Consider the following 24,705-nt stretch of genomic DNA (forward strand, 5'->3'; position numbering starts at 1 on the left):
AATCTTGGGAGACCCCTTGAACATTTTACACAGAACTTGCCTTGAACAGTAAGTTCAAGTGGGGTGCCATGTGGTGGAGTGCCACTCCACTCACCATGCTCAGAGGCAGGTGTGGGCTTTATTAATTCCTCTCCCCACAATTCTTTAAATTCCTGCAATCCCCTGCACTTTTTTAACTTACCCAGGGGATAAAACGTTCCCTGTATCACACCATGAGGTGTACAGAGCCGCATCTGATGAGGCAAAGGTGGTTGTACACTGCAACCAGGAATATGATTCTTCACTGTTAGAGGACTGTTGGAGAGCACTTCTCCAATGCTACCACTGTACTGTTCTTCAAGTAGGGGGACCCTGCATCTCCAGCTGCTCGCTTGTGCTACCAGTCCTGAGACTCCTACTTAGCAGCTCCCTCTACTTACTCGACTGTGTTGATAGAGTTGGACTTCACTATGAAGTAGTGAATGTAACTGTTTGTGTACTTTACTGTATACTTAAAGTAGAACTAAACCCATTGATTTCACTGCTTCCAAAAACAATTACATTCAAGGTATGCTATGAATGATAACTGTCATGGTTGTGTGTGCTCTCAACCAAACTATCAAGCCATTAAATGGGGGGGGGGGGTCATAACTGACCACATGTGCAGCACTATGACAACTGCAGATCAAACAGACATAAGATGGTAGATTCCTTGGCTGTAAATGATAGGAGGGTGTAGGTTCGCTTTAAGTATCGATTTTCATCTAGTTTATGTGACAATAGAGCCTTAGAGAGACTGTGCCTTGATACCAGCTAATGTTTGATTGAGAGACATTGCTTTGAGTAATTCATGCTTGCACAAACTCATAATCTGTTTAACATAGTTCTATACTGTATGCATATTATTTGCCTTTCTGCCCATTTGCTTTGTTAATCCTGAATGGCACCTATTTAGTAAAGTTTTGTTTGGCTAGCTATAGTCAAGGATCCACCAAAAATATTAACCCTATATTCCCATCAAAGTGGTTGGTTTACTTTCAGGTTTTAAGTCAGCTTTAGGCTTTAGAGTCAACCCTCATGGCAAAATATAGGTCTTACTCCAATTCTGTCAGCTGAATGTCAAGGGTTCATCCTCGGACTTTGATCAAGTAAACAGCGGCCTCTTACGCAAAATAAATAGTGCAACATAAATAGTCATACATTCTCTGGTGTTGGCTACGTCCCTGCTAAAATTTATATTCCTATGTCTGGCATGGCTTGGCTATGGGTGTTGCTGCTCCTGGGGTCCTGTTCTCTCACCTACACATCTGAAATAAAGGACAATGCAGCCCCTCGATTTAATATCAGCTTGGATCTGCCTTCTGAGGAACGCTGGGAACCAATTATAGAGCATTATAATTTTACGGAGCTACAGCAGTATATGAATAACTTATTGAGGTATTTGTTCAGCCTGGCAAAAATTTCTGTTAAATTTATATAATAATGCTATATTGACATTGCTATGGAGATTATTGTAATTACACGTAATCTGTCAATTATGAACATTTCTTTTTTTATTTACATAATACATTGAGAGCTTTGTATATGTATAAGGAACTTACATTGTAATAGATACCCCATGGTTAAATTTGTACAACTGCAGCAAATTTGATGCTCATTAATGTGCCTTTTGTTTTCAAAACGATGTATCTTTAAATATTTAAGGATGATGTGTAAAAATTTGTCTGGCAAAAAAAAATTTGGAACTGCCAGTAATTAAAATTTATGCTAAATATGGAATTTAAAAATGCGCTACCCAAAGTGAATATTGCAGTAGCTGTGTTGCCAGGAATTTTCATTTAGAATCTTCTAAGCAAGAAAGAATATTAACTAAATATTTTGATTGCATGAATTTAAGAATTGAGATACACTATGCAGACTACTTAAACCGGAGAATACAATACAAAATCTGGTGCAACTCTGTATAGAAATTATTAAATATTTTATTTTCCCAAGCGGGGGGGGGGGGGGGGGGGTTATGCCCACACTGCATGGGAAAACTACTAATTTTGTCAGGGGGCTTAGGGAAGAGCTATACTTACCCTGTCCTCCAATCCTCTGGAAAACTGCGCTCCCCCACATCCAGCTGTGGACTGTTACGTTGCCGGTCTATGGGTATGATGATGTCAGGAACAGTCCATTCACAAGACCGCTGGCGTGCAGGGGGGCAGAAGTGGCAGGGACTGGTCTTGCACTCCGAGGATCAGCGGATTCAGTAAGTAAATCTTCACTATTATCACCCCTAGACAAAAACGAGCAGTTAGCCCCACTGCATGATTCAAAAAATGTTTTGCCTGGATTTCTGCTTTAATTGAACAAGCTGAAGTTAGAAGCTGATTGGCTACCATGCAATGAGTGCACCAGTTTTAGTAAATCTACCCATATAAGTTAAAAATAAATATTCATTCTAGGGTTAATAGATAAACATGTAAAAGAGATCAGTAAATCTTACCAACATGTTTTAACATGTGAAAATCCTAGTTTTCATGTAAAAGCTGTATTAAACCCAAAAGCAAACATTTATTATATTGCAGCTTACAAATTTTTAGATGTGATGGCTGCATTCATTGTCATTTCTAAGCCTTCTTTCTTCTATTTGCACCTTGTGCTCCAGCCAGTAAGTCTGTTGTTTTTCAAAAGACCATGCTCTCCAGCAGAATGTAGCGGTTACAGGGTTGAGAAAAACCATTCAACACTGACAGGAGTGCTTACAATGATCAGCTTTTAATTATTTACGTAAAACCTTTATTCCACAAGGAAAACAATGGTTACCTATAAGGTATTAGCTGGAGTTTGTCTTCAATTTGTTAGTGTATCTAAATCTGCTAGTATATCTAACAATCCTCTCCCCCCAGACTGACAAAGGTGCCCTGTGCTCATTCATCCAGATTGGAGGCACTCTAATACAGGAGGTGTGTTACTGGCCAGATCACCAGGTTTAAACAGAGGGAAAAAAGCCTAAAAAAATGAAAACTAATGCAGCCACCAAATCTAATAATTGATAAGCTGCAAAATATAAAATTTTTGGTTTTGGGTTTAATACCTCTAAAGGTTTGTACTTATATAGGAACCTTGGGCAGCCGTATTAGTTTAATACATTAGGACTCTTCTCACTCTTTTTCAGTGCTATACCGAGGTGTGCTTTAATGTTTTGTCTCAGAATTCAAGTATATGAGTCGGCTCAGTTAAAACAATGTACTTCCTGTGTAGCTCAATATTTTACCGCAACAGTTGTTAATAGACGGATTAATTGCATTGAGCGCTGAAAACATCCTTTACTTGTCTAATTCCAATCTTTATATTTAACCCCTTGGCGCCAGCGCCTTCCGGCCCTTTAAGGGTTTCAGAAGCCAGGAGGCGGGGCGGGGTTTTAAGTCATGTGACCACTGAGATTTGCCGTCATGGCGGTCACATGATCGGGAAAAGTCTCGATCGAAAGAGGAGATTGGGACCTTTCTGTGAGTACCGGACATGTGTGCTGGGAGCGTGCAGGGTGCGCGCTCTCAACACATATGTTTTTCTTAATTGCACACAAATGTGCGGCCACTCAGCGTCAAGGCCCAGACGCCAGGAGGCCGCAAATGTGCGGCCGGTGCGAAGAGGTTAATACATTAATAAAAATAAAAAACCAGCAAGCTTGTAGAAATGTGAAAGTCATATAAACATTACTTTAACCTTGTCACACCGACAGTACGCAAAATATGTAGCCTCTCGGCGGCTGGGCTTTGACGCCGAGCAGTCGCATATTTGTGTACCATTTGTAAACAAACGTGCTCTGCGCTCTCCCAGCACATGTGTCGGTGTCCCACATAAAGATCCCGATCTCTCCTTGTGATCAGGATCTTTCCGATCATGTGACAGCCAATCACGGCAGTCACATGACCCTAAACCCACGCCCCACCACCCAGCATCAGAAACCCCTTAAAGGGCTGAGAGGCTACAGTGTGAAGGCGTTAACCTAAATACTGCAAATAATTCTGGCATATACTCACTGCAAATACACCATATGGCCCCATTCACACCTAGTGTTTTCTAAACGTGTGTTTTTTTGCACATTATTTTGTGAATGTTTTTTAAATGACACATATAGGGCAGCCCATTAATGGGATGCTCTATTCGCGACAAAGTAGCCCATATAGCTTTTATGCCACGTTGAGCCTTGCACATTTTTTACCTTGCAGTTTGCCCTGTATGTTGCATATTTTTTTACACTGCAAAATGTGTGTTGGTATGTCGCATTTGGGGTGTCCAATAAAAAAGAATGGCACCATAAATGCAACACATATTTTTAGTTTTTTAAGGGCCCTTTCACACTGAACACAATTGAATGCAGTTGGCTGCATTTTTAACTGCACTCCAACTGCATAAACAGTTCAAAATCTAGGCAATCCTATGGGTACAGTTCACACCATTGCAGTGCAGTTCAGCGCAGTGCAGAAAAGTACAGCATGTTGCATTTTTCCACACCACAAACGTGCAAAAACGTATGCAAATGCACTGTAATGCATCACAGTGCACATTGAAACCATAGGAAAGAAGATGAAGGAAGTAGTCTCACAAGTCAAATGCAGTTATAAAAGCGCAAAAACATGCGTCAACTGCATGTAAAACAGGTATCAACTGCATGCATAGGTACAAGGAAAAAACGCGCAGTTACATGCAGTTTCTGGTGTGAATGAGCCCTAAGGAACTTAAAAATATGTGATTTTTCGTGCATTTAAATAATGGGAAGTTGGGAATGGAGCCTACCTTCTCTTTAAATTAGACCTGTCAGTACAAGTTCCAGAACTACAGTGAAGACACTGAATTGTGCCTGCACTCATCTGATGTCTGTTATTCTAAAAATGAACTCTAGCTTGTACCTGTTTGGTCTGTTAAACATACAATTGTTATATGTTTTGTCATATGTGTTTAAGGCTGGCCATACACTATACAATTTTCTGTCCAATTTCTGCCCAATTTCCTTTAGATTTACCTTCAACTATGTAGTGCAAGGTCCTGCCTGATTGGATACAATTGAAAGTGTTGTTTGGGTTTAACCTCCTATTATATGGTTTTTGGTAAATCTAAACCAAAAATCTCAAGAAAATTGAATAATGTATAGCCGGCCTTATACGTGTAAAAGAACTGTTGATCTTGCCAGAAAATCCAGTGCTGTCCTGCAGTTTACCCCTACTTAGGCTGGCCATACACTATACAATTTTCTGTCCAATGTTTGCCCAATTTCCTTTATATTTACCTTCAGCTATGTAGTGCAAGGGCCTGCCTAACTGGATACAATTGAAAGTGTTGTTTGGTTTGACCTCATATTATATGTTTTTTGGTAAATCTAAAGCAAAAATTTTAAGAAAATTGTATAATGTATGGCCAGCCTTAGGTGTGATGGATGCATTAGTTTTAATTATTAGGCCTTTTATCTTTATTGGATCCTGCTGGTAACACACGCCTGGTCCTAGGGTGACAACGCTCACTCACTGCACTGTATCTATGGGGTAGCGGTGTTGTCATACTTACATAGGAAGTATGTTAGGACCACAGGATACCTTTCCTCTCCTCTAAAACATGGGTGGGTGTTCTGTAGGTCACTGAGCTAAACTGAGCAGACTGATACAACTGCAGAGTACACAATATGTTAGTTGTTTGTTCTTGGATTCAGATACACTTCACATTTTTCTGCTAGTGTTGAACACTGGCCCATCTCATGCATAAGGAGCCAACAGAAACGTATACAAAGCAGAGGGGGCAGCCAATGCTTATTTATACTAAACATTGCCTGAACTGGATTGTTGTAGCCCTCCAGGGATCATGGAAGAAATACCATTAGAAGACTTATGTTGATTTTAAACCCTCACCTTGTATGTGATGGGAGTCACTTTGGGTGGGGGGCCCATGGAACCCTGCTAACCTTAGAGAGGTGGTGAGACCCCTGTCTCAGCTCCCCATATCCCTCTTATGTGTAAGTCACCCTGTGCCTGTTAGTGGTGCACGGTGAAATGTCCTGCTATTGTGTAGACATGTATAGGTGGGGGTTGTTCATTGTTTAATGCCATGTGGTTGTTCCATTGTTCTATTGTGTGTCTTGCTTGGGAGCAAACTATTATGGGATGTATGTGTTTGTGTATTGGCTTGGTGGGGGGTGTCTGCTGTGTGTCTCTTGTTACTAAATGTATTGCCCCGCCCTGTGTATATATCTTGTATCTGTGTTAAAATAAAGCAGTGTATTTTCTGGTTTCCTGCAAGTCTGGTGCTGTCTCGTCTTGTATGGCCAGCGGTGGTGTCCGTGGATCTGTACTCGGACAGGGAAGCGGGAGTCTAACGGAAATACCCTAGTGCGGTCGGTGTTGGGGTAAAACAAATTTAATATAGAAAGGAAAGGCAAAACATTTGTGTATAGATATAAAAATGTTATAAATACCTTTTTTTCCCTTTTTCATAAGTGATCACATGCCTTCTGTTCTCAGCTGCATAAAAGCTAAGGGAGGAGAAACAGCAGAACAATGATCTTCCCAGTGAATGGCTATGCCATGAGGGTGGGGCATGTCAGGACAAGTCTGATCATTGGAGGAGAGCATGTGCTCCCAGCACAGCTAGAGAAAAGACCATGCTGTGCTCCCATGCCTTTAAATACAAAGAGAACAGGATACTTTTACATACAAGTACATGATACAACAAGCACATATCAGCAATCTGAAAAGTTGGGTTTATATATTCTTTAAAGTTTATTTTAAAGGTAGAGTACAGTTAATTATATTTGGAAAATAGGTTTAAAGTTATCAGATTTGTAAAAAAAACTCGACACTTATGGTCTTACAAAATTGTTCAAATTTGTTTTTACTACTCCAGAGAAATGAAAGAATTAAATCCTTAGTTCTGTTGCACTTGGATAGTGAATATGAAATCCTGCAAGATTGTTTTTTGTAACTGTTACTTTATATTTTCCAGCCTGATCAAAGATCATTGGTCCAAGCCCATATATTTTATAATGGCAGATATCTACTTAGATCTTATAGCTCATGAACCGTATGCTGGAGAGATCCGTGGTATAGCCAGATCGTTTGGCTTAAAAAGCTCTGAAGTAACCCTCATAAACCTTTTCTATGAAACTGTCATGTAAGTTGTTTGCAAGTATGCACTTTTTCTAAATAGGCATCATCAGTATTCTGTCATTGACATAACAGTAGCAGCTACACAAACAGAAACCAGCACTGGGCCCCTATCCCCTAAGGTAGGGCTCTCCAAACTTTCTAAAGAAAGGGCAAGTTTAGTGTCCTTTAAACTTTAGGGGGCTGGACTGTGCCCAGTGGGAGTAATCAATGCCTGATCTTTCGTATTAGAGGAGAAATAATTGCTGCTGTTGGGAGGAATAGTGCCCCATTTTTCTTGCCAGTCGATGTAATTATACCCCATGCTTGGTATCAGTGGAAGAAATGATGCCCTGTTGTTGGTGTCAGTGGAAGAAATGGTGCCCTGTTGTTGGTGTCAGTGGAAGAAATGGTGCCCTGTTGTTGGTGTCAGTGGAAGAAATGGTGCCCTGTTGTTGGTGTCAATGGAAAAAGTGGTGCCCTATTGTTGGTGTCAGTGGCAGGAATTATGCCATAATTTCCAGATAAAAGCTAGCAAAGGGCCACATCCGGCCCCAGTTTGGAGACCACTGCCCTAAGGTAATAGGAAAATTCTTATAAAATACTGAGACTGAGAGCAACGGTTTGGGCACATTTTTATCCCTCTGACACCAAAATTGTGTGCCTAATTTTTCCCTCCAATAATTTGAGTCTAATTTTGCTTCCACTGACATTAACAATTTGCTCTTAATTTCCATTGACAATAATGATTTGACTGATTCATTTCCAATGACACCAATGATTTTGGGCTACACAAGGCCTTGTTTACATGGGTGTATAAATGTGTATCCCATGTGAAGGCCTTGTTTACCCACAGGTGTTCCATGCATGGCCAGCGCACGGGGTAGGCATTGATATATCTCATGTGAATGAGCCCCTATGATGACACTGGGACTGGGGTGGTGGTGGACTACACTGGCTACACTAATGTGGTGAGTGAGTCTCGTTTACACTAATGGGTAGGGGTGGTAAAACTCTGCTGTTGAGCCACATTTTTACTGTCCCTCAACCGCTCCCCATTTAGATGGGAAGGTAGCGGCCGGGGGGGTATGCACATTGCACAGCAAGAATTATACCCTGCTGCACTAATGCCCACCGAGCACAACCGATTCAATTGAATGAAGATGCACTGTAACTGCCCCACAATCACTCATGTTATTGGACCGCAGTAGCCCAGAATTTAGGGATAAAAACAACATCTATTGCAATACAACACACCCTCACCACCTGTTAAATGACTTCTGAAGAGCTATCTGAATGCAGATCGTTCTTCAGAGACCATGGTTAGTCTGAATGAGCTCTTTTGTATCACTGTCATTTGAGCAGTGCAGTGTCACTATGATGACATTGCACTGCTCTGGCCAATGTTCAGATACACTGTGTGCTGCAGTGGCATACTGGGGGAGATTTACTGAAGCTGGTTCACTGAGAAACTCCTGCAAATGTGCATGGTAGCCAATCAGCTTCTAACCTCAGCTTGTGCAATTAAGCTTTAGCAATAAAACCTGGAAGCTGATTGGTTTCCATGCAGAAGTACACAAGATTCGGAGTGAACCAGCTTTAGTAAATAAACCCCACCGTGTCTTTGAGCACTAACCAGAGCCGTATAATATCATCATAGTGACAGATCGCTTTTTGTTTCTTTTTCAGTGTGTAGTACTGTTCCCAGCACTGTACTACAGCCGATTGTTGAGAGAGGAGAGATCTTACAGCCTGTGTTCACACATGTGATCACTGTGATTGTTCATAGAGATCACATAGTACAGGGCCAATGAAATTGGTTCTGTACCCCAATCTGTGATCTGTGTCCAGGGGATGAGCAACTAGAACAAGAGAACATACAGTATGTCCTCCTGAAACAAGGAAGCTCCCAAATCTCTATTTATATATAGTGGCTGGAGGGGAGGTGATTAATCAGATTAGTATAGCTTTCTGATTAACCGCTTGCCCTCAAGAGGATTTACCCCTGACCAGGCCATTTTTTGCTATATGGCGCTGCATTACTTTAACTGACAATTGCGCAGTCATGCAACGCTGCACCCAAATTAATGTTACATCCTTTTTTCCCCACAAATAGAGCTTTCTTTCAGTGGTATTTGAGCGCCTGTGTGTTTTTAATTTTTTTGCGCTATAAACAAAAAAAGACTGACAATTTTGAAAAAAAAAACAATATTTTTGACTTTTTGCTATAAAACATATCCAATAAAAAAATTTAAAACTCAAATGTTGTCATAAATGTAGGCCAAAATATATTCTACTACGTCTTTGCTAGAAAAAAAAAACCCAATACATGTAATTTAATAAGTTTACATGAAAGTTATAGCGTCTACAAATGGCCATATATATATATATATATATATATATATATAATGGAATAAAAAAAATTATACTAGTAATGGCGGCGATCAGCAACTTAAAGCAGGACTGTGGGACTGTGGCAAGGAATTTTGACACTGGGGCCAAACTGTAACTGCCACTGACATCACCAGTGACACTAATACAGTGATCAGTGCTAATAAAAAGCACTGACACTGTACTAATGACTGGACAGGAAAGGGTTAACATCTGGCACGATCAAAGGGTTAAATGTGTGCTGTGAGAAATACACAGCAGCATGTTCTTGCTGACAGGAGAGAGATCTGTGTTGTTTACATACAGGTCTCTCCCTTATCACTGTTCCTCGTTGATCGCCAGGTGCCAGCGGGGATCAACATCTGTAGCCGCCAATGGTGGAGCAGGTAGAGCGGCGCGCACGTGGCCACTACCCAGAAATGCAAAATCATGTGTATACAGGTGAAACTCGAAAAATTACAATATCGTGCAAAAGTTCATTTATTTCAGTAATGCAACTTAAAAGGTGAAAATAATATATGAGATAAACTCATTATATGCAAAGCAAGATAGTTCAAGCCGTGATTTGTCATAATTGGGATGATTATGGCTTACAGCTCATGAAAACCCCAAATCCACAATCTCAGAAAATTAGAATATTACATGCAATCAATAAAACAAGGATTGTACATAGAACAATATCGGACCTCTGAAAAGTATAAGCATGCATATATACTCAGTACTTGGTTTGGGCCCCTTTTGCAGCAATTACTGCTTCAATGTCGCGTGGCATGGAAGCTATCAGCCTGTGGCACTGCTGAGGTGTTATGGAAGACCAGGATGCTTCAATAGCGGCCTTCAGCTCTTCTGCATTGTTCGGTCTCATGTCTCTCATCTTGGCAATGCCCCTTAGATTCTCTATGGGGTTCAGGTCAGGCGAGTTTTCTGGCCAGTCAAGCACAGTAATCCCATGGTCATTGAACCAAGTTTTGGTGCTTTTGGCAGTGTGGGCAGGTGCCAAGTCCTGCTGGAAAATGAAGTCAGCATCCCCATAAAGCTCGTCTGCAGAAGGAAACATGAAGTGCTCCAAAATCTCCTGGTAGACGGCTGCGTTGACCCTGGACTTAATGAAGCACAGTGGACCAACACCAGCAGATGACATGGCTCCCCAAATCAACACAGACTGTGGAAACTTCACACTGGACTTCAAGCATCTTGCAGTGTGTGCCTCTCCATTCTTCCTCCATACTCTGGGTCCTTGGTTCCCAAATGAGATGCAAAAGTTGCTCTCATCAGAAAAGAGGACTTTGGACTACTGAGCAACAAACCAGGTCTGTTTTTCTTTAGCCCAGGTAAGACGCTTCTGATGTTGTTTGTTGTTCAGGAGCGGCTTGACAAGAGGAATACGACATTTGAAGCCCATGTCCAGGATCCGTCTGTGTGTGGTGGCTCTTGATGCACTGACTTCAGCCTCAGTCCACTCCTTGTGAAAGTCCCCAACACTTTTGAATGGCCTTTTCCTGACAATCCTCTCCAGGCTGCGGTCATCCCTGCTGCTTGTGCACCTTTTTCTTCCACACTTTTCCCTTTCACATAACTTTCTATTAATGTGCTTTGAAACAGCACTTTGGGAACATCCAACGTCTTTTGCAATTACCTTTTGAGGCTTTCCCTCCTTATGGAGGGTGTCAATGATGGTTTTCTGCACAACTGTCAGGTCAGCAGTCTTTCCCATAATTGTGATTCCTACTGAACCAGACTGAGAGACCATTTAAAGGCTCAGAAACCCTTTGCAGGTGTTATGGCTTAATTAGTTGATTAGAGTGGGACACTTTGAGCCGAGAATATTGCACCTTTTCACAATATTCTAATTTTCTGAGATTGTGGATTTGGGGTTTTCATGAGCTGTAAACCATAATCATCACAATTATGACAAATCACAGCTTGAACTATCTTGCTTTGCATATAATGAGTCTATCTCATATATTAGTTTCACCTTTTAAGTTGCATTACTGAAATAAATGAACTTTTGCACGATATTCTAATTTTTCGAGTTTCACCTGTATATACACGTGATTTTGCGCAGCCCTGCCGCCCTGTAGCAGCAATTCTGCTATAGGACGGCGGGGAAGCAGTTAAGTACAGTTTATTGCAAACATTTCCCATGCAGTTTCTGTAGCTCCTTTTTATATTTCTTTTGTGGTTTCACACAAGCATATATTCACAATTTGATCATCATCTATAATTGTGGATAGAGTACTTTAGGCTTTTTGATCCTTCTTCATTTACTCATCTGTAGCAAGGTCTGGTATGTGTTCTTGATTACACATCCATGTACCTTCTCTTTATCAGCAGCATCTTCATTTAAATGTCCAGGACTGGTAGCTCTGGCTTGTCAGAATACAAATTAAAAATGAAACACTGTTAGTATCCATATATGCTTTCTGACCTTTTTCTTTTTTTTAGAAATTGTTTTACTGTACCTCTGAGCTGTATCTGTACCTGCAGCAGTATGTAGTACTTTGGCTGTAGCTGGGCCAATAATCTGTTTGAAAACTGTTCCAGATACTGTATGTTTTGTTTTTTTTTAATCAGTCAGATGTTGCTGGACACATGGCTATGTCCTTCTTGTATTATATGGAAAACAACAGGACCACAGAAATAGGATATTACATCATAACCATATAGTTCCACTAGAGGGAGCAATGCATTATTCCAGCAACCAACACAGCCACCTAGTGGCTAAACTATGGATCGCAGTATAATATATGAGAATAGCTGTTGCACCTATGTCTGTATAAACAGCTTGCTAATACCACACCACATTTTTTTCTTTTTTATTTATCATATATATTTACAACTTAATGTGTATATTGTATCGTGAGCTGTAGATTAATCATTTTCAGATCAAAGGGATCATCTGCTAAAAAATTTTAAAAGGGTACCACCATAGTCAACAGGTTGTCAAAAACGTATTTAACCTAATGAACACACATTATGGTTCCGAAATTGTTAAAAATAATTAACCAGTTGCCTATATATGAATATAAATTTTACCATTTTAGTACCATTTGGGAGGAATTGTATAATTTTTCCATATGTTGCCAGTTTTCTCTTATTATAATTCTAACAAAAATGTTTGTCCAACATTTCTAGGGGCTGCACAAGTATAATAGCAGAAACTAAGGAAGGATATATTCATCACACAAGAAACATGGACTTGTACTTTCCCGTAGACCTCAGAAAGCTTGTGGTGGATGTGGATTTTATTAGGAATGGGCAGGTACAGTATAAAAACTATTAACTGAACACATTTTACTAAGCATAACCATGCTGAGTATTTTTTATAACCTGAGATTCTGTAAAAGGGGTTGTGATATTGTGGCTGATGTCGTGTAAATGAATGGCATGTCCAAAATATCAGAATTATATAGATCCGAATTCATACCTAAAAAAGAAGTGGAATCTCAGTCAGTCTATACATGACTGCTTTAGAGGAACCATGTAGTCTAATAGCACACACACATATAGATACACAAACATAACATGCATACCCCAATATGGATTCCAAAGGAGCCTGCTAGATGAAAAAAGCACTCCCTGGAAGTTGGATGGTACAAAGATCTTCCCTCAGAGGAAAGGATGGTTCCACAAGTCTACTCTGTCAACACCTAGGGCAAAAGCACCAAGGTAAATTACAACAAACACCCAATCACTCACCATTGGGGCAAAAACACTAAATGATATTGTCTATTGTGAGGTGATTGATGCAACTTACCTTTGTATGCATGTAAAAAAAAACTTAAATAGTAAATAAATGCAAAGACATACTTTGACAAGTCCTTTAAATGAAAATAAAAAGACTTGTCCCATGATGTAAATAAATCGCCAGGCACGTTGCCCAGCAATGCGATTTGCTCTCAGTTTCCAAGTCCAACTCCCACCGATATGCAGATACATACACCACCCCGACTGACATGACCAAATGTTGTCATGTCCATATTTGGTCACTGATGTCACCTCTAGATCCCACGGGCATCAAGACTGAGGGTAGGTTGCATCTCTGGATGACATAACTGATGATGGATCTACATCTTGGGACAATTTGTTGTTTTTTTAAAAACATATTAAAGGTTTGTCAAAGTGTGCCTTTGTGTTTATATACCATTAAACCCCATGCCATTTTATTCTTGTGTTTGGCATAAATTCTCCCTTAAAATTTGAAGGGTCTGGTATAGGTTTTTGGGAGGATTCCATGCCATTTTTTTTGTTTGTAACAAGAGGTTCCCCCATAAAATTCTACCAAATCTGAAGGGCTTGGTGCTGATTTTAAGGGGGACCAATCTCATTTTTGTCTAATTTTTGTTAAAATCAAAAATATTTGCTTGTAATTTACTTTTACCAGCCAGTATCTTTATTTTGTAAAAAATGGTATGGGGAATCACCAAAATCTATACCGGGCCCTTATCCATCTTAATGATATTGGGTCTGGTATTTTTGGGTGGTCCTTATGCTTCCCATGGCAGTTCCCAGCCCCCATACCATTTATTGCCAATACCTTGCATAATAGCATTTAAAATAGGGATATTTGATTTGACAGATGTGGCTCCCATTGACTTTAACCTTGGGTACATTCAGCTCTTCCTAGTTAGGACCTACTTCAAAAGTGTTTCTTACAGTGCATGTTGGGTGATAGATGATATTTTTCTGCCATAAATATTTACTTGGACAGAACTTTTGTATTATATGAGTTGTTGATCTCAAATTAAACTGTTACTAAACCCAGGACCCTCCATTCACTATATCTGGTCTCCCACAGTACACACTACATGGAAATGCAATTATTTTAGTAAATATAATCTGCTAAATACCTTTTCTTATCAGCAGTATATAGCAGTCTTGTGACTTCTATCAGTGTGCAGCTTGTAGGAGGAGTTTTCATTCTGCTCTGACTGGCCTAAGAGGCTGCATAATCCATCACCCTCTATTTGGACAGTGCTGATTGACCATGTGCCAATCACATGCACCCTCCCAAAGATTAAAAAAAATCTCTAGACATAAACACTAAACTGAGCATGTGCAGAGTGTCTCCTAGAGCTCTGTACTATCAAGAGATGGATTGGGGACAGTAGAAGAAGGGGTGGATTAGAGAAGACAGGATCGAACAGCCCTTTTACACAATGCAGATGATTAACCCCTTAGGTTCCACTGTGAGTATAACGAGCATGCTTTACTGCATATAGACTGATTTTACTGTTGTGAGTTTAGTAGCACTTTGAGAGCAATTTTCACCAGGTGTGTTCAGGTAAAAGCAGGCAACTGATTTTTTTATTTCATTTTTTAAAATGAAGTAATGCAAATTAATACATGAGAAAGCCATGTGTGTTTTAGAATCGAAAATGTTGGTAGTTGTTTTATAATTGCTGTTATGTGTATTATATTTCAGATTGTGTACACAGGAACAACCTTTCCAGGAATAGTTGGTCTTTATACTGGGCAAAGTCCCCAAAAATTTACTATATCTGCAAATTCTAGAGGTAAAATATACGTGTGCTTGTACATACAGTATATTCCTTATATAATATATTTGTTTTCTTATACTAGTGTTAAAGCTAGCAATGAGCATTTTTATACATATTTTTCTTTTACCCAGCCCACCACCTTCAGGGATAATAATATTTCTTGACAGACTCCATGGAAGCATACGTATGGATTTACTCCACGTCCTCTCCCACTCTATAGGAACCCACTCCTGTAAATTTTGGCTCAGAGCCCGAGGTCACGTTCTTTGTTTGTCTTCCTCAATAGGACTTGTGGGTTAGAAGTTATTTCCTTACCTTTTTGATTATCCTTTGTGGTCAGGGTCTGGTGGATCAGCATGCTGGTATATTCAAGTGTTGCCAGATGATACGTCCTTTGGCATTTGCAGTATTCCCCAGCTATCAGCAGGGTGGAGGTGGGCATACAAGTCTTCATGCAGCTGAAGATCCAAGGCCCTAACATTGACAGGCAACGTGCGGCTGACCAAATTGCCTTGCTATCTGTGGGTGGCCGTGGATTGCCCAGTGTGGATCCTGCAGCTGTCTCCCCTTTCCAGGCACAGGGTCAGGTGTAGACATGTGCAGAACATAAAAACTTGTTTTGTTTAGTTTTGATTCTATTCAAATTCAATTCAAACTAATTCAAATTGCATTCGAACGCTAATTTATTTCAGAAGATAGTTATATTATATTTTATTCTATTCTATTTTATTTTTTTTCTATTCTATTGTCTCATTTTCTATTCTTTTCTATTCTATTTTGAATTCATTCTATTTGAATTTCCGAAGACAGTTATATTCTTTCTATTTTATTCTGTTGTTTTTTGTAATCTCTTCTATTCTATTCTTTTCTATTATATTGAAATCTATTCTGTTCGAATTTATTCTATTCGAAATTCGAATTTACGCAGTTATATTCTATTCTATTATTTTTATTCTATTCTTTTCTATCCTAATCTATTCTTTTATATTGTATTCTATTTAACAGTATTGTTTTTCTATTCTATTCTGATCTATTTTATTCTATTTGTTCTATTCTGTTCTTTTATATTCGAGTTTGAATTTTGTTTCATTATTTTGGATTCTTTACTATTGTAATTCAGAAATTCAGAGACATCTGAATGTCTGAATAAGGAAAAATGTGTCCAAATTTGGAACAAAATGAACCGCACATGTCTAATCACATGTTATGTTTGCATGGCAGTTATATATGTTTTTAAGTGTGTCTTTACCTTTCTTTCCTGGCTCTAGTGTTTTCTCGACCTCTCATGGTGGATGGAGGGTATCTGCATTGCAGGCCACCACTTCTGTTCTGGCCCGGCGCCTGCAGTATGCTTCTGCACATGTGCGAGCCTCGAGCTAGTTCAGTCAGACGGGAGGCAGTGACGTTACACAGGCGGGAAATTTAAAGAACTGTCAAATTTCCTATGGGCAGAATGCGGCACTTTCGCCAAGCTGGGTGGTTCACATATACAAGTATGCTCTCTGTGTTTAAGCCCTAGGAGGCTGTCTGCCATCCAACTGTGTTCCTAATGGTACCTTTGGCTCTATCCCCTGCCCGTCTATATAGCTGCCACATTTTGGATGTTTCACCGCTCCCTTGTGGCCAGCAGCAGGTAGGAAGGGGTGTTTTTAACCCTTTTCTTTTCTTGTTTTGTTGGGGCTTTCTGGAAATTTATAACTCTCTCTTTTGTGCATTTTCTTTCTCTCTCTTCATTAGCCCTTCAATGTCTGATCGTCAGCACACAACAACATGAGATGATAGAGATATGCCTTGATTGCAGCAGCAACATTCCTCTTCCAGTTTAAGAGGTTAATAGGTCCACAAGTTCCTCTGGTTCACTGTAGGTCAAGTTCATCTCCAGTTCACTTGTCTCCCTTTCAGGCTTTCAACATCATCCTGTGTATTTTCCAAGGTCTTGTTGGCCATGATGGCCTTGATCAAGAGGCATATGCCTGCACCACTACCTGGATGATCTCCTTCTGCTGTCGCAAGACAAGGGGCAGCTTCTGGAGCACAGATTCCAGGTTATCTACACACTTTAAGAATATAGTTGGCTGTTAAATCTGGGAAAGAACCACTACTGGCACTGTCTTCCTCCGACCTGTGAGCCTCTTCGTGTTTAAGATTTATCGGCACTATAGTGTCTATGGCTCCGATGGTCATGTGGGTGCTCTGCAGGATGCAGTCCTTCCAGAAGGGGTTTCTCCATCAGTGGGAGCCAGGAATAAGAAACCAGGTCATCTACATAACCTCTGTCATGAGAGAGAGTTTGTTCTGGTGGCTACAATGGGAAAACCTGAACTAAATAAACTATGTATAAATCAATTGAAACAAGTACATATAATATTATAAACGCAGTGTCAAAAAAAAATAAAAATACAATAAACGCAGTGTTCAAAAATAAATATTATAAACGCAGTGTCCAAAATACCAAGGTATAAATCTATTAATCAAGTACATAGAATAATATAAACGCAGTGTTCAAAAATTAATAATATAAACGCAGTGTCCACAAATACATATTATAAACGCAGTGTCCAAAATACCAAGTGTCCAAAAATATACTAAAGATGCAAATCCAAGTCCTTTCTGTAGACACTTTCCCAAAAAGACTCCAAACTCCAAAGTGATCCTCAAAAAAAAAAAAGAAACTAAAATAGTGTATTATCCTTAAAACAATAATGTACAATCACATACAACATAAGTGTCACTCCACATCAAACGTGACCATATATGTGAATCAAGTGGTCGACGTGAAAAAACGTGCTAGTGAAACACTCTGGTGATCCAACAAATCAAAAAACTAAAGTGCTAGTAGTAGTGCACACTTCTATAGTTTAATGACTGAATACCCTTACCAGATGGCAAAAGAAAAAGAACTTTAATACCACTAAGGGTATACACCATCCAAGGAAAGCCTGGATATGTTCATTGAGATGTCCTCATAGCCTCATGGATAATTCTGCTAGCTGTCATCAGGACCTTGCGCAGGATTACTCCATAGTATTCATAGTACCCATCATATATAAAAAGGATATATAGTGTAATTCCGTATGGTATAAATAAATAACATTTTATTATGCTCTTAATTTTAAAAACAGATAAATAGCACCACTGCTCTCATAACTCAAACTTTTTGCCGAGCTCAGCAGCTATCAGATTTCTTATCGCCAAACCTTAATGCAGTGTCTCACCAGTATGTAAGCCGTGTACCGGGGTGGGCTCCCCAGGATACAGTGAAGTCACGAATGAGGAAAGCAACCCCAACACCAGCTTTTGCCACAACAGAATTTTACTTAGATGTGGCAAATAAACACAACCACAAATGCTGGGAACATACAATAAATTTACATACACCCAGCCCAAAGACTGAGACCCTTGTGCTGCACAGCACGGCGCCTCCTGATGGATGAAGGTAGAAAGTGTAGTAATTTACCTACTGGCGGGCACAATTAAGCTGCCACACCTTACCCATTATTACCCTAAGAGAGCAGGAATCAGTGTATGGGTGTATGGTATGGGCTAGCTGCGGTGCAGCACAACAGCTTACAATCTTACACAAATCTACAGTATTCCCCCTCCCATAACTGGTCCTGTAGCACGTGCCTGAGTATTCCTTCTGAGCAAAACACCAGTCTGGCTTGAGTTTGTAGGATTTTATCAGCTCTGCAATGTGAAATGTCACTTTAAGTTGTGGAGTCCTTCCAATAATCAGCAACAACACTTGTGGCCTGACACAAACAGAGACCCTAACTAACTATAGGCCTGGACTCAGCCTCAAGGCGCCAACAATGAAATGAGGTGCGTGCACGATCTTACCGACCCGGGTCTGCTTTGCATCCGCTGGTGACTCTGAACAGAACAAATGTCTCTCCAACAAGCTTGCGATATTGCAGTGTATGCTGCGTTGTTCCTCTGCTCTCATTAGCATTACTGGCAGCAATCTTCCTTTCTCTGAACAGGATCAGGGTCTTGGACAAGATCAGCTTCACTTAGCCGCAGCTCTGGTTACCGAGGGATGCTCCCACACCTGGATGTCATCGGATTCTCAGCTCACACGGCCCCTTCATTCAGCACAGTTCAAAACATGGCTGCAGTCTCCTCTTCCTGTTCACTCCAACTCTGTGTGAAAACTCCACCTCTACAAATATCTATGCAGTCTGAGGCTGTGTTAGAAAAACAGTTACATCTTGTGGCTAAACCGCAGAATGTCAGTCAAAACATTAATTTACTTCCACACAATCAGTGTTCAAACAATGAGAGCTGTTTCCCCATCTCACAAGTAGACTGGAGCATCTGGATAAAATCTCTTAATCCAAAAACCCCATGCAAAGTCTTAACAACTAGCAGAGAGTCTGTATAAGATAACACTACATGCCAAACCTCTTGCAGAGTCTCAGCAGCTAGCAGAAGTGTCTGGGTCAGATTTTCCAATTTCCAAAATGGCCGATTTGACACTTCCAGTTCATTCGTTGTCTGATGTCACTTCCTTAACATGTTTCGTCTCAGGGACTTATTCATAAGGATTTGGCTATAGGGTGAGCATATTGAGGTATTATAATTTATTACACTTTCAAGTGTGAAAGTAAGACTTATATGCTTTCAGAAGATAGGTTTATATGTTTATTTGAGATACCATCTTGATTCAAATGGGAAAACCTGCTCAACTCCCATTCCATTGCTCCAATAGATGCCAGCAGTACAGGGTGGGGTGCTCATTGCCTGATGGAAGTAGCTCAGGAGGAGTCCTTCTCACGGAACCGTATCAAACATCCTGCAGTTGCAGGCAGGCTTCTGCACCCTTCAGGTCTGATGAAGGGATCTTCCCCATCTGATGAAGAGAGCATCAGTGCTCTTAAGGCTTGACAACATTATGGTGGTCTTCTACATAAAGAAACAAAGGTAGCACTTACAGCCTTTCCTTGTTACAGAAAGTGGAGCCAATTATGTCTTGGGCTCAGAAGAATCTAGCCAATAAGTCAGCTGTCTATGTACCCAGAGACCAGAACATTCAAGTGGATTTTCTATCCAGAGTCCAGTTGGACAACAACAAATGGTCTCTCCATGCAGAGGTCTTTGTGTGGATTCTGTCCCTAGGAGTTAGTCCAGAAATCGATTTGCTTGCCTCCCATACAACTACAAGCCTGAGAGGTACTTTACTAGGAATTGGTATTCCCAGGCCTTCGCTATTGATGAATCACTAGAGGTTCCGCAAGGCCTATGCATCTCCTCTAATCCCAGCCATCCTCAGATTTCTGCAAAGACTCAGAGAGGAAGATAGAAATAGTAGCAGTGATCCCATATTGGCCAAACAGACCATGGTTCCTCTCAGTTTTCAGAATCCAGTGCCCCTGCTTCTCAAGCCGGACCTTCTGTCGCAGGGCCTGGTTCTATATCCTTGCCTAAATCGGCTGCATCTGATGGATGGACCGGTTCTTGAGAGGGCGAGGCTGGAGGCCCTCAGCTGTTCCTCCAGAGTCATTTCCACATTCATGAGTGCCAGGAGAGTGAACACAAAGTTAATGGAAGAATCTGCTCCAAATTCGTGGAGTTCATGTCTGAGGCTGGCGGTTCAAGTAATGATCCTGAAGTTCAAGATGTTCGGGGCTTCCTCCAGTCAGGCTTAGATGTGGCCCTATCGGTCAGTTCCCTCAGAATACAGATGTCAGCCTTATCTGCCTTCACGGGTGTATCCTGGGCCAGACATCCTCTTGTCTGACAATTTTTCAAGGGAGCGACCAGCATTAAACCTCAGAGAAAACCAAAGTCCCCCAAAGTGGACCTTCCCCTTGTCTTCAACTCACTGTCATGGTCAGGTACAGAATGTGCTAGGTATCTCTCCATCAAAGACTTCTTCATCAAGTCCGCATTTCTTGTGGCTATCACATTGGCAAAAAGAGTCTCGCAAATTGGAGCCCTTGGTCATAAAGAACCTTTGATAACATTCTTCCCAAATTGGGTAGTGCTGATTCCTATGCTGGACTCAAATCCCAAGATAACATCAGTCTTTCATGAGAACCAGGAAATAATCCTGCCTACCTTCAGAGTGCCGAAGAGCTCCAATGCTCATCCCCTGGATGTGGGTGAGACCTTAAAATTGTACCTACAAGCCACAGCTTCCTTCAGGCTCTCGTATTGTATGTTTATCCTCTTTGCTGGGAAGAACAGGGGGAAACGTGCCTTATCTACGACAATCATGGCATGGATTGTTCAAGCTGTCCAACAGGAGTACAGGGCTAAGGGCTTGGCTCTTCCCGAGGCAGTGAAAGCCCACTTGACCAGAAGTGTATCTACTTCTTGGGCAGCTTTGCGACATGGGGCAACTGCAAAGCAGTCTTGTGGTCCTCAATCAACACCTTTATGCCTCTTTATCCTCAATTAATTTTGGTTTAAAGGTACTGTCTAATGACAGTACAAATTAAAGCTCTTTGGTTCAGCATTGCCCGCCTTCGTGTATTTGGCTAATTATTTCCCATGCGTATGCTGCCATGGAGTCTGTCAGGGAAACAGAAAAATCCCTATCAAATACATACTGTAAATTTCCTTTCCTGATGGACTCCATGACAGCATGAGTTCAAACCCAGTGTCATGCGTAGGCTAGTTATGGCATACAGTCTCTGACTCTTGAGCCAAAATTTATGGGAGTGGGCGAGAAGGCGGAGTAAATTCAGGACTTTTTTTCAGTGGGAACGCGGAAATCAGTTCCGGCACCTCCAGGACAAAATGTTTGTAATGGCAAGGGGTGCTAGGGTGTGCTGGAGGGTCTATTAATGCTGGCTCTTGGAGGATATATTATTGCTGGAGGGGATATATTTTTACATGTTGGTCCATTGTTGCTGTGGAGGTCTATTGTTGCTGAATGGGATCTTCTGTTGAGAGAGCGGTCTATTGTTGCTGGAGGGCATATATTTTTTGCGTGGCAGTCTATTGTTGCTGGGGGGGGCAGGAGTTGTTGCTGGTGGGGTTCTATTGTTGTTGAGGGGCTTGTATTGTTGAGGGTCAATTGTTGCTGGCTGCTGCAGAGTCTATTGATGCTGGCTGCTAGGAAATCTGTTGTTGCTCCCAGGGGTCTATTGCTGCTGGAGTCCATTGTTGCTGGGGGTCTTTTGTTGCTAGGGGGGTCTTTTGCTGCTGGCTGCGGGGGATCTAATTTACTGCTTTTCTTGTTATCATTAACAAATTCCATAGTACCATAAAATGGTATGCTCTAAAAAGGGTGGTACTGGGAGGTGGGTAGGGGGCGGAGAAAAGAAGTGACTCAGAAGGGGGAGTTCGTTCACCTATTCTCTGAGAAAAAAAGCCCTGAGTAAATTCATACATATGCTGCCATGGAGTCCATCAGGAAATTAATATTACAGTAAGTATTTGATAGGAAATGTTTTGGTTATTGTGCATGTTTGAATCGATTAGACTTGGACAGGGTTGATTGCTATTGCTTCTCACCAAAATAGAAGGGTATAATAGATATATAAATTGTACACCATGCAAGTCTTTATATATTTGGGAGATACTGATTTTATTTTTTTTTTTTTAAAGTCCAATTACAAGGAAAAAAAATGTTTCAGAGCATGGAAGGGTTAGAACATCTGTCATTTGTCTTTGCCCCCCTGTGAGGAATTTCTTTTGATTTTTTGACTAATTGATAAATGTCAGACTGAATAGCAAGTGAGAGAAAATCTCCCATTGGGGACACAGACAGTGATAAAAGCATTTTTTCTAACAAACTGCTGCCCTGTGTTTGGGTGTCAGACAGCAAGTAAGGGAACTCTCCTTTGCAGGGACAAAGCATTCAAAATCTAGCAAAGGTTGCACCCTCTCAAAATTCTATTCAAGATTACAAAACTTGATTTTGATATTTTCAAGCACTACAGTAAACTAGTTAAAGAGTAACTCCACTTTCACTGAGAAAAAAAAAGCATTCCCCTCTGGGTGATCTATGTACTTTGTAAACTTAGTTTCAGATTCCTACCTTTTGTTATTATGAAGAAATAGAGTTTTGTTTGTCTGTATCCATGTGCAAAGTGAATGGTTGTGACTTTATAATTATTAATGAGCTTTTGCACCTGCAGGTTCTAATGAAGAAAGTGGTAGGGTCTGCATCTCTTGAGATGTGAATAACCCTTTAGGAGTATCTCAGCAAAACTGAAACATTTGTTGCAAAGGATGCCCAAAATCTGACTTGTATCTTGGTGCAGACGTCTGGGAAAATCAGTGAGCCAATCAAACAAGCAGGAAATTACATAGTGTCACAGTGTCTGCCCTCAAGTTCCTATATTGCATTTTACAGAAAATTGTATTTCTTCATAATAACAAAAGGTAAAAATCTGCAACCAAAATCTGGAAAATACAGTACATAGATCACCCAGCGGGGAGTGTTTTTTTCTCAATGAAGTGGAGCTACTCCTTAACCAGTTTTCTGTAGTGTTTGAAAATGTCAGAAACATTTTTCTGTAGCCTTGAATAGAATTTGGAGAGGGTACAACTTTTGCTAAATTTTAAATGTTGTCCCTGTAAAGGAGAGTCCCCTCCCTTGCTGTCTTACACCCAGATTGAAAAGGAAAAATAATTTTTAATAATGTTTTATTACAATATGGCTTGTGTTGCAATTGTATATGCTATTTTTATTTGTGGTATTTTTCCCCACAAAAGTGGAGTTAATCTTTAGGCATTTTTTGGGAAAACAATCTTGTTCCTATATACAAAAATTAAACCACAAATACCCTGCAAAGGAATAATGTGTAAAGAGACATGCTAAGAAATCTTTACCACCTAAAATGTTTAAAGGTTAATTTTTCCTTACAGAGGATAATAATATCCTGTGGAAGAATGCACTCTCTCTGTTATTGGGAAGATATCCAGTCAGTTGGCTCATCCGAAATGTAAGCTTTGTGTGATTTAGAATAGATATGCTTTAGGACATTTTACTATCACAGGAAATATGTTTATGAATTTTGACAACAATATACCAGGAAAATATCATCATGCTGTCTTTAACCTGAGGAATGAATGTAAAAATTGGCAATGTATAAGGGTTCTTCTAAAAGTTTAACATATATATAGAGAGAGAGAGACCTCTTGTGTACATAGTTTGTGAATGTAGTTAGAGGCTTGTTAGAAGCCTGAGTGTGAGTCAGAGGGTTTACCTCAGGACAGGCTGGAGGGCTCTACAGGTCAGTCCTCTGGTACCTCCCATGATTCTAGAAGCCAGTGGGTGGAGGCCAGGAGGAGTTGATCTGCATATTCATGGGACTTTGACCAATCCCAGACAGGAGGCCTGGCTGTGTGGCAGACTGGCCCATAAATATGAGAGAGCCTGGCCAGCAGGGGAGTTGGGTTGGAAATGGAGTGCTGAGGTGTGCTGCTCTGTAGCCTGGCAGGGGACCCCATAGAAACCAGCCCAGCAGAAAGCCTGAAAGCAGTTTATCCAAAGCTACAGGACACAAGGACAGTGTGAGTACCTCTACGCCCCCAGGGCCTACAGGAGAGAGGGTTGCTAGATGCTATACCCAACTAGTTTTCCCTGGGACAGTGTGACAAGTCTGTTCTAGAATCTCTTGCTCCGTGGTACTCTTCAAAAGACAGCAAGGTGGATGGGCAGTTTCTAGCTGGGATCTGAAGAGGTTCATTTAGAGGTGACCAAGTGCTCCTCACAGAGGCTGTATTACTGATCCGTGAAGGGACTGATGCCACTC

The 24,705-nt window shown here is 40.7% G+C and overlaps 1 protein-coding gene across 3 annotated transcripts in view; it reads left to right on the forward strand.

The window, feature by feature from the left end:
* The first annotated feature begins 1,211 nt into the window (after positions 1-1,211).
* LOC149447621 (N-acylethanolamine-hydrolyzing acid amidase-like) overlaps positions 1,212-24,705 on the forward strand; it is a 52,945-nt gene continuing 29,451 nt past the window's right edge. For all 3 annotated transcript variants that reach the window (XR_016305844.1, XR_016305845.1, XM_089652305.1), the window contains exons 1-5: positions 1,212-1,416; positions 6,961-7,128; positions 12,627-12,753; positions 14,917-15,007; positions 23,816-23,892. Coding sequence is in view for 1 of the 3 variants with exons in the window: in XM_089652305.1 (XP_089508431.1) it covers positions 1,223-1,416; positions 6,961-7,128; positions 12,627-12,753; positions 14,917-15,007; positions 23,816-23,892 (657 nt within the window). In the remaining 2 variants the exon portion in view is untranslated. The remainder of the gene's footprint in view (positions 1,417-6,960; positions 7,129-12,626; positions 12,754-14,916; positions 15,008-23,815; positions 23,893-24,705) is intronic.

The sequence above is a fragment of the Staurois parvus genome, unplaced genomic scaffold, assembly GCF_062004578.1.
Source record: "Staurois parvus isolate SC_StPar_1 unplaced genomic scaffold, SC_StPar_1.0 ptg000679l, whole genome shotgun sequence".
In the NCBI taxonomy this organism is placed as follows: domain Eukaryota; kingdom Metazoa; phylum Chordata; class Amphibia; order Anura; family Ranidae; genus Staurois; species Staurois parvus.